Source organism: Aulonocara sp. 'chitande type north' Nkhata Bay, linkage group LG6, assembly GCF_057382095.1.
Source record: "Aulonocara sp. 'chitande type north' Nkhata Bay isolate Kocher_YH1m ecotype deep benthic linkage group LG6, A_spYH_male_GT1.1, whole genome shotgun sequence".
Lineage (NCBI taxonomy): Eukaryota > Metazoa > Chordata > Actinopteri > Cichliformes > Cichlidae > Aulonocara > Aulonocara sp. 'chitande type north' Nkhata Bay.
In genome coordinates, this window is record NC_141349.1 from 3,406,005 (window position 1) to 3,416,664 (window position 10,660).

The following is a 10,660-nucleotide window of genomic DNA, read 5'->3' on the forward strand; positions in this document are numbered from 1 at the left end:
CATTGGAGATCACAGCGCGTCTCCTCGACCGACTTTATTAACAAGGTAAGGGGAAATAAGTTGGCCACCCTCTATGCTGCTCCAAATCCCCCCCCCCTTCACCCCTTTTTGTTTATTGGTGTCTGTTAGAACTAATGGTGGCGGTGCGTATATGCGCCCCGATCAGCTGTCTGCGGCTGGGCGATGTAACTCCGTCACATCATCCCCTTCCACCCGGAGGTGGCCGATGTGCGGCAACCTGGAAAGATAATCTGCCACCACATTGAGCTTGCCTGGTCTATGACGGATGGTGAATCTGAAAGGCTGCAGTGACAGGTACCAGCGGGTGAGTCGACTGTTATGATCCACAGGAGCTACTGGTGCATGTTATGGCTTTTGCTAGACAGGTACAACCTGTCTATATAAGGATATTTTTTATTTGTTTTTACCCAGTTGGTCATGTTGGAAGGAAATGGGTTAAAAATGTCCATCTGCCGTGTGTCGGTATCACAGCGAGTGATCCCGATTATTGTCCCCAGTCTTTCTTAATGACAGCAGATGGCTGACAGAGAAATGCGGTGAAGTGCAGAACTGTCTGGGCACTTTGTAACCCTTTATAAGAAGAAATATTTTTAGGCAATAACACAGAATTAAAAACAAAAACTGCACATTTCAACGATGGCAGATTTTCCTTGTTGGGCACTTCTTTTTCATTCTACACGCGTCAATAACAATACACAAGCCTACACAATGGATTGAGGGCAAATTTAAAGGCAACATCAATCAGTTTCTACTACTGTAGGATAATATAGAAAATGAGAATTAAAATGAAAAATAGTTCGGTATGCGACAAAAAAAAAGTGGTTTCAAGACACTGACCTATGAAATCAGGGTGTCACACGTCACATGGAATTAACCACTGGTTGGTTGGTTGGAATCATAATAAATAAGATGGTATGTTTGGTTCGCAGCCATCCCTTCTTCATGTGAATAGTGTTTACACTCCATCATTAAAGAGGCTGTTTGCTTTCAACATAATTCAGTGGCTTCGCCAAGCAGCCGACCTTACACGCAGACAAAGAACTCAAAGATGGAAGAATAGTCTGTGCTAGAGGGGCTCTGAGGGGAAGTGAGATGAAAAACAAAGCACAACAGTAACACATTGATATGTCTTTGAGTTTCATGTCACTGCATTTGACTAGGCCTATGATCCTCTATCCAGCAGGTGCCCCTGTGTTAATCGGTTTTCTTCTCTTCAGGATCCTTCTCTCCAACGTCCTCATCCTCTTCTTCTGGGCCCTCCAGCGCCGCAGCACGTTGCCTCTCCTCCTCCTCCTCTTCCTCCTCCTCGTCAGTCAGGCCCTCTCTCTTCGGCGCATCTATGTCATCCGAACCGTCATCAGACTCAGCTGTGCAGATGCCATAGCACATCAGGCTAATTACGCCCAGCGGTAGGCCAAACAGGAAGCAGCCCAGCAGTGGAGAGACATGTGAATTCATGGATTTTTTCTTCACATTCTGTCTCTCACAGTTGAAGTGTACCTCTGGTGCAAATTACTGACCTCTGTCATCATTTTAAGTGGGGGAACTTGCACAATCGGTGGCTGACTAAATACTTTTTTGCCCCACTGTAGGAATCGTGCGAGCCAGCAGTATCTTTGTAAAACAGACCTGCACTAAATTGAGTTTTCAGACTTTCTTCTGAGTAATTTAAATATGTCTCTATTATAGCCCTATAGGGGTGAGTTGAGCTGGCTTGTGAAATCAGTCTGTCGCCCAATGTGACGTCACATTGCGAGAAAATGGTGTTTAAAGGGTAATTTATAATTCCAACATTAGCGTCCGCTTCAATGTCGCTACCATCTGGGTTTGTTATTTTCAACCTTAAACTCAGCAGTGTGTCATTTAAATCCAGGTAATGCAACCCATTTCCAGGCACATAAAATTCCAGAGGTCCCCGATCTGTGAGCGCTGTTACTGGTAAAATTTCTGAATAACATTTGTCCTCGATCGAAAACTGCGTGAGCGGTGCTGTAAACAGATCCAATTCGCTTAAGGTGCATTCGCTTGATCTCTCGTGAAGTAAAGACATTGCTGTTTGTTTCATAGTTGTTGTTTTTTAGAATATATCAGCTTTAGACTTGTGTCCTGTCCGTCTGACGGTTTTCCCACTCTGTCTCTTTTTGACCGCTTTCCTCTGCTTTTTAAACTCTGTCAGCCTCCGACCCGGAGGCCATTTTAAGGGTCTACGTGAAATTATGCTCAGCCCCGAGCCCTCTTGCTGTTCTGGTGTGTTCGAACGAGTCAAATTTGAGAGTGAGGAGGTGACAACATCTGAAGCAAAGCCTTTGACAGCCGCTTTCAAGTGAGGTTTTGCGATGCTTACACCCCGCTTTATGAACGGGGTTACAAATCTAAACAATTTTGAGAAAATAGATGCTATTCCTTGTCCGTAAATTACAGGCGCACCTAAAAATCAGCCTGGGTTTCGTAATACCGTATAAATCTATTATTATCCATTTTGTTATGAGTTATGCCAGATCCTTGACAAGCCAGAAATGTAGCTTGACTATTGTTTTACCGTAGGTAAAGTTTACAGGCTCCTTCTAATCGGTTTTGATTTCAATATGGATATTTTCTATGTGTTTGCGAGCCACAGAAATATAGTCTGGTTTGTTACAGCTCTGTGTGATAATATCTCCGTAATTACCCTCTATTTTGACAGTACGCAGCAGGGGCGAGTAGCTATCACCCACGAGCTGTAAGGCAGCTATATCCGAATAACAGAATAGATGATAACACCCCGCCTTTATATCTGCAGGATATGGGGCTAATTTGCGCTCGAATCGCTGCCAGACACCTGCTGGTACACCACGCATATATGCAAGAGGCGGAAAAAACCTGAGTTGATAAATTCCCCCAGCTGTGAATTCAAACTTTTTAACAATTGGGTGATATTTTAGATAAATATCCAAGTCGATACGCCTGAGGCAGGCTTCAATCTCTGCTCTCAACGTGTTAGCGTCCTCATAAAAGCCAGCGCGTATTTTCGTTTTAACCACGTCATCAGGCCTCTGCTCAGCATCACCCTTTTTCCTCCATTCAAAATAAGCCTTATCATTCGGGAGATTAAGCCATTTATAGGGATGTGAAATTTCAGTGAGAGTCACCTCCCACGCCCCATCGAGACTGAGATGCTGGGCGAGATCCACACGGAAGCAGCTACTGGTGTTATTTTTAAATACATTCAAACTTGCGTTTGATGGAAGCGTGATGTAAAACCCCTGCGACCTGACAGTCATGCTGACCCGTTACCAAGGTTACCAAGGTGTGTGTGAGGTCCGGCGTTTGTTATGCAATGTTTTTAAGCTCACTGGCTTTACCCAGCTATTAAACTTTTCAGGCCAGTTCCTCCATTTGACCAGGAAATAAACCTGTCCCCTCTGTTTACTTTTTGAGAGAATTTTGTCTATGTGATAGAGCTTATCCTTGACAAGAGCGATTTTCTGCAGCTCATGCTCGTAAAAACTACCGATAGTTTCTTCCCCATCGTAATCTTTGATTTTATAAACAGGAGGGTCTCTAGGTATGCATTGGTCAATAGTAAATGCCTCGTTTGTGAATGTTTGCTCATACCGCTTATCAAACACACCTCTAACGTGATCTCCCTTTTTAAATTTCATGGGCTTTTTTCTACAACGAGAAGTGCCATATAGGTTTTGAAATACTAATGCTGCGTTGTCTGAATTTACTTGATTCGGGGCCATTTTTATGGAACGATTATATCTACGTGTATTTGCAGCAGTGAAATATCTATACAGGGAGTGCAGAATTATTAGGCAAGTTGTATTTTTGAGGAATAATTTTATTATTGAACAACAACCATGTTCTCAATGAACCCAAAAAACTCATTAATATCAAAGCTGAATGTTTTTGGAAGTAGTTTTTAGTTTGTTTTTAGTTTTAGCTATTTTAGGGGGATATCTGTGTGTGCAGGTGACTATTACTGTGCATAATTATTAGGCAACTTAACAAAAAACAAATATATACCCATTTCAATTATTTATTTTTACCAGTGAAACCAATATAACATCTCCACATTCACAAATATACATTTCTGACATTCAAAAACAAAACAAAAACAAATCAGCGACCAATATAGCCACCTTTCTTTGCAAGGACACTCAAAAGCCTGCCATCCATGGATTCTGTCAGTGTTTTGATCTGTTCACCATCAACATTGCGTGCAGCAGCAACCACAGCCTCCCAGACACTGTTCAGAGAGGTGTACTGTTTTCCCTCCTTGTAAATCTCACATTTGATGATGGACCACAGGTTCTCAATGGGGTTCAGATCAGGTGAACAAGGAGGCCATGTCATTCGTTTTTCTTCTTTTATACCCTTTCTTGCCAGCCACGCTGTGGAGTACTTGGACGCGTGTGATGGAGCATTGTCCTGCATGAAAATCATGTTTTTCTTGAAGGATGCAGACTTCTTCCTGTACCACTGCTTGAAGAAGGTGTCTTCCAGAAACTGGCAGTAGGACTGGGAGTTGAGCGTGACTCCATCCTCAACCCGAAAAGGCCCCACAAGCTCATCTTTGATGATACCAGCCCAAACCAGTACTCCACCTCCACCTTGCTGGCGTCTGAGTCGGACTGGAGCTCTCTGCCCTTTACCAATCCAGCCACGGGCCCATCCATCTGGCCCATCAAGACTCACTCTCATGTCATCAGTCCATAAAACCTTAGAAAAACCAGTCTTGAGATATTTCTTGGCCCAGTCTTGACGTTTCAGCTTGTGTGTCTTGTTCAGTGGTGGTCGTCTTTCAGCCTTTCTTACCTTGGCCATGTCTCTGAGTATTGCACACCTTGTGCTTTTGGGCACTCCAGTGATGTTGCAGCTCTGAAATATGGCCAAACTGGTGGCAAGTGGCATCTTGGCAGCTGCACGCTTGACTTTTCTCAGTTCATGGGCAGTTATTTTGCACCTTGGTTTTTCCACACGCTTCTTGCGACCCTGTTGACTATTTTGAATGAAACGCTTGATTGTTCGATGATCATGCTTCAGAAGCTTTGCAATTTTGAGACTGCTGCATCCCTCTGCAAGAAATCTCACTATTTTTGACTTTTCTGTGCCTGTCAAGTCCTTCTTTTGACCCATTTTGCCAAAGGAAAGATAGTTGCCTAATAATTATGCACACCTGATATAGGGTGTTGATGTCATTAGACCACACCCCTTCTCATTACAGAGATGCACATCACCTAATATGCTTAATTGGTAGTAGGCTTTCGAGCCTATACAGCTTGGAGTAAGACAACATGCATGAAGAGGATGATGTGAACAAAATACTAATTTGCCTAATAATTCTGCACTCCCTGTACATTTTACTTTTAAGAGTTTTATTAAACCTTTCACAGACTGAGGCTTTTAGATCGCTCCCTGTAGCAAAATAATTTATACCATGCTTTTTCATTAAAGATTGAAAACTGGAATTAAAAAATTCCTTACCACTATCTGTTTGTAGCTTTTGAGGGATTTGGCTATCTTTTAAGACAGCCTCAAAAGCCTTAGTGACTTGAACGCCTGTTTTGTTTTTCAAGACTCTTGCATAAGCTTTTTTAGAGAAAACATCTATAACTGTAAGTAAATATTGATAGCCATCATTATGCTCGGATAACGCTCTCATATATCACAAAGGTCTGCTTGGTATTGATTAAGAGGTCTGGGGACAAACACGCGATTTCTCGGAAAGCGCAGGTGTGCAACTCGGTGTAAGGTGTAAGCATCCTGTTCAGAGAGGAGTTTCTGAGCTGTTTGCGCATTAATCTTTGTACCAGTTTCATCCTGTACGCTTTTAATCAATTTTTGCACACCGCAAAAACTACCAGGGTGAGATGGGTCATAATATGCACGTTTCAATAGATTCTGCTCTGCCATGTGTGATCTTTGAAGTTATGTTTAACTATGGTTTTATTTCATGATCGAGCGGTTAGTTATGTCATGTAACAAGTTTACAAAAATATTTTTATTTGATGTAATTAATAACATTACACTTTGATTCTAGTAAAACAAAAATAATGAGTTTGATTCTTGCAATGCTTTTCCAAAAAGGTTTTATTTCAAGTAACGGTTTTCCCTAAACAGTTTTATTTGATGTAATGAAAACAATACATTTTGAATGGGTAAAAAAACAAATAATGCGATTGATTCTTGCAATGCTTTTCGAAACAGGTTTTATTTGATGTAACGGTTTTCCACAAACAATTTATTTGATGTAATGAAAAACAATACACATGAACGAGTAAAAAACAAAAGACTGGAAAGTAAGAAAAACAACAAAGCTAAAAACAAGAAAAATAAAATATGTTAAGAAAAATGGTAATAGGGGAGAGAAGAAAAAAAACGATTACTAGGACAGCCAAAGGGAGTAATTCTCATCTAGTACTAGTGCTGTCAAGAGATTAAAAAAAAATAGAGATTAATTAATTATGATTTTTAATTAATTGATCTAATTAATCTCTTTTTTAATCTCACCTAAAAATAGCTGAGGAAAGCCCTCAACTTATTGTGGCAGACCAAAAGACTGATATAACAAAGAAAGTGACTTTATAAAGTCATTTATTGTTTAACAAACGTTAAACAGATGCAACCATTTACATACTGTTGTATTCTTTTGTAAAATAAGTGGAAAAATAAATACAAATAAAATCAAATAAATTAAGTGCTGAAAGTTAGCACATCAGAGTTGCTCTTTTCTGAGCAATACAGCACTGAAATTCCTCTGCTTCAGATAATGAAAAATAAAACTGACATTGCAGTGCTGCAAGTTAGCACATCAAAGTATTCTTCCATCACAAAAAAAAGTGCTGAACATCAAGCAATCTATTCTAGTAGGCTACAAATGACACAGCAGCTATGCTGACCACATGTGTCTCATTTCTTCTTCCTCAGCCAGTCGCTAAGACACACCAGCCTGGTAACATTTTCTGGAAGCAAGGCTGCCCTTTTCTTTTGCACTATGTGGCCTGCAAGGCTAAAGAGTCTCTCACAGGGTACAGAGGTAGCTGGGGAGGCCAGGTACTTTTGTGCTAGGACTGACAGCTTTTCATAGACTCCTGAGTGAGCATACCACCACTGCAGGGGACAGTCATCAATACTGATGCTGGGTTCTGCTCTGTAGCGCTGCAGCTCTCCAGACTCAATTCCATCTTCTGAGTCAGAGTCAGACCCCAGAAGGAGTTCGCTCCTCCTCTTCTTCTGAGCTGGTCCATCATCCTCTGTGGAGGGCTGGAGACTATCTGCTCTTCTGGGCTCTGCTGCCTGGAGCATATTCTCCAGAATGGTCCACACCTGAATGAATGAATGAATGAATGAATGAATGAATGAATGAATGAATGAATGAATGATTGTGATTAAAACTAAGTGCTTTTTTATTTTATTTTATTTAATCTTGTAAAGAACTTTGTGTTCCATATAATAAATAAAAGTTTGATTTGATAATGAATTGGACTCATTAGTCCAGCTTAACCTTATTGTCCTACCTGTTCCCTCTTTTCTCTTGGAAGACATTTCAAATCCTTAAACCGTGGATCCAATGCTGTGGCCACCTCGAACCATATCTCGTTGCCATTAGCTCGTCGTGCTGCCAGATCCTTCTGGAAGGCATTCTTGAACTTCACCACGTAGGCAGGATCATCATCAGTAATGTCCATGACACGGTACAGATGGCGAAAAGCAGGCAGCACTACAGAGCAAGAGACGTAGGGCTCACCACCCAGCAGCTCTGTCACATACCTGCAGAGGTGGAGAGGTTTGCTAAATAAACCTAGCTGGATTCATTTAAATCAAAGTGTAACTGATTTCCAATTTAATTGTCCTTAAAAGTTCCTTGTTATGTTCATTAATTTTGATTTTACACATGTAACAGTAGTTTATATAATTAAAATGGGAAGGTGTTTATTTGAACTTACTTGCATGGTTCAAGCAGGAGCTCCAGCCTCTGCAGTTTCGCCCACTCAGCTTCGGTTGGCAAGACCAACCTGTGGTTCTGTTGGTCCAACGTAGCCTGGACAGCCTCTCGGTTACATAGGAGGCGTGAGACCATTGCGAGAGTCGAGTTCCACCTGGTGGGTACATCCTGTATAAGTTGATCGCTCTTCTTTCCAAGTGCTACTTGTTGTTGGTTAAGTTCTGTGGTACTCGCAGGGCTTTGTTTAAAATGACCAACAATCTTGCGGCACTTTGCCAGTACACCGACAAAACCACTGCTATCGAGACATACCGTGATGGTCCTCTGGAGAATGTGAGCATTGCAGGCGATGTGCTCATATGGAAGTGCTCTCATAGCAGCCAGCATGTTTGCTGCGCTGTCTGTGCCAATGGTGGATATCTTGTTTTCAATACCCCAGTCATTTGCTACCTTGAGGAACTGTTCGGCGCATTTATCAGCAAAGTGCCTGGTTTCTGTTCTCATGACGGTCAGTGCAAATGAGTTGAGGTTCCACTCACTATCAATAAAGTGTCCAGTCACCCCAAAATAGCTGTGGTTGCCAGCTGAGGTCCAGTGATCTCCGGTTATAGCAACACAGTTGGGAGAATCCTCCGCCAAAATCTCAAGTTTGTTTTTCTTTTCGCCGTCGTACATTTTGCTGATTTTGGTCGTTACTGTAGTCCTGCACGGCGGCTTGTATGACGGGTCATTGGACGCAATTTGCAACACCTCTGTCAATCCTTCGTCCTCTACTATATTTATCGGCCTACAGTTCATCGCTATCCACTTGGCAATAACATTAGTCAGCCTGTCGGTCGCAGACTTGCTCATACGAGGGGTATTCTCTAGTTTTGTTTGGCGAAAAGCTTTGCTCTGGCTTGCTATATTGCTAACGTCTTCACTGCTAGCTGTTGCTGCACTCGCGGCTGGGTGCTTTGCGTTGAGGTGATAGGCCAAACTTGAGCTGCTTCGGTGGTAAGCAAACTCCTTCTTACACTCTAGGCAGACCACTTTACCTTTGTCAATGGTGCCGTCGGGGCGTTTATGAAATACAAATTTCCCGTTCATTGGGCCAACAACTCTCAGATGCGCCTCCATATCCACACTGTAAGCTAATCACCACTTCTCACCTTGACCTCACGACGTGACTCCACCCCCAACAAGTCAAGCACAAGGAGCCCAGCACATAAAAACGGATTTTATAACATAGCAACTCTCATACAAAATCAATGACGTCAAGAGATTAAAAATTAGATTAACGAGATTAAAAAACATAACGCGCTAAATAGCATTGTAATTAATTAATCGCAATTAACGCGATAATTTGACACCCCTATCTAGTACTTTATCAATTATGGTCCGGGTAACTTCTGTAACGCTTGCGTCAATTTCTTACAGTGCGGTCTCTATATCGTGGGCATCTCTGACTTTAAAGAGATACGCTTGGGCCACACCTCTGACTTGAGCCGCTGGTGGTGAAAAACCCTCTAACCGTAAAATTTGTAATATTGTGTTGGTGAAATGTCCATTCCATAATCTTTTGCAGAGTTCATCATAGTACTTGAAAAAGTAAATGGCCTGTATTTATATAGCGCTTTACTAGTCCCTAAGGACCCCAAAGCGCTTTACATATCCAGTCATCCACACACACATTCACACACTGGTGATGGCAAGCTACATTGTAGCCGCAGCCACCCTGGGGCGCACTGACAGAGGCGAGGCTGCCGGACACTGGCGCCACCGGGCCCTCTGACCACCACCAGTAGGCAATGGGTGAAGTGTCTTGCCCAAGGACACAACGACCGAGACTGTCCAAGCCGGGGCTCGAACCGGCAACCTTCCGATTACAAGGCGAACTCCCAACTCTTGAGCCACGATCACTGGAAGTAATATTTTTCCAGCGGGAAAAGGCAAGAATGTCATTTCTGTGAGGGGTGGGAGACCTCACATCCTTGACAGACATCCTGTCTATGTTTCTGGAGCAGCGAGTTAATAAGGTACTTGAGAGTTAATTTTCTAAGTTCAAAAACAGCGGTGGGGAGTAGAGTCGCAGCCTCGTCGTTGTCCACGGGCAAAGGCTGTCAGCGGCTCTCGCGGGGGTGGGGATCGATGTCTTCGGGCTCTCGGAAAAGGGCCAGGCATACAGGGTCGCCCGAAGCCCATAGCGATGCACCAGAGACTGCGGTGTTTGAGGGGGTCTGCTCCGGTGATTGCCAACCGAGTTGCGGGTGGCTTGGCGAGTTCCATCCTTGAGGTGATGAGGCCGGAGACGCTGAGGCCTGATGTGGGCTCTCCATCAGCGGACTCGGTGGTGGAGTAGCAAGATCCATCGGAGGGCTTGAGGGTGGCGTAGAAGCAGCTGATGGTCGGAGGGATGATGGAGATAGAGCACAGGGGGTTCCGAAGCTGTGGTGAGTCATGATTGTTTTTAGACGATGTGGAAGAGAGAGTGGTTGCGGTTTTTAAAAGGACAGGGTGAGGAGGAGGTGGGGGTATGTAGAGCGTTGTGTGTTATTTCCAACCAGGACCAACTCAAATGTACTTTTACTTAGCTTAAAAAGCTCTAATATTCTTGCATTCTTCTCACCCACCATCTTCAGCCAGTCCTGAGTGGGAATCCGAAGCAATGTGTTGAAAACACCGGACTGGGTGTTTGTAAGGTCCAACACAAAATCATCTGTGTGAGCA

At 43.1% G+C, this 10,660-nt stretch overlaps 1 protein-coding gene across 1 annotated transcript; it reads right to left on the bottom strand.

The window, feature by feature from the left end:
* Nucleotides 1-6,527: 6,527 nt before the first annotated feature.
* On the bottom strand, nt 6,528-9,301 carry LOC147327009 (E3 SUMO-protein ligase ZBED1-like). Its single transcript, XM_086294607.1, has 3 exons — nt 7,953-9,301; nt 7,524-7,776; nt 6,528-7,332 (listed from the first exon to the last, which is right to left on the bottom strand). Exons 1-3 carry the CDS (start codon nt 9,068-9,070, stop codon nt 6,916-6,918), a joined length of 1,788 nt encoding a protein of 595 aa, XP_086150733.1. The 5' UTR covers nt 9,071-9,301; the 3' UTR covers nt 6,528-6,915.
* Between the last annotated feature and the right edge of the window lie 1,359 nt (nt 9,302-10,660).

Coding starts and splice junctions, on each gene's coding strand:
- LOC147327009 (XM_086294607.1), bottom strand. CDS start 9,070: ATGGAGGCGCATCTGAGAGTTGTTGGCCCAATGAACGGGAAATTTGTA. Junction 7,777..7,952: donor CTCCTGCTTGAACCATGCAA/GTAAGTTCAAAT, acceptor CCACCTCTGCAG/GTATGTGACAGAGCTGCTGG. Junction 7,333..7,523: donor CAAGAGAAAAGAGGGAACAG/GTAGGACAATAA, acceptor TCATTCATTCAG/GTGTGGACCATTCTGGAGAA.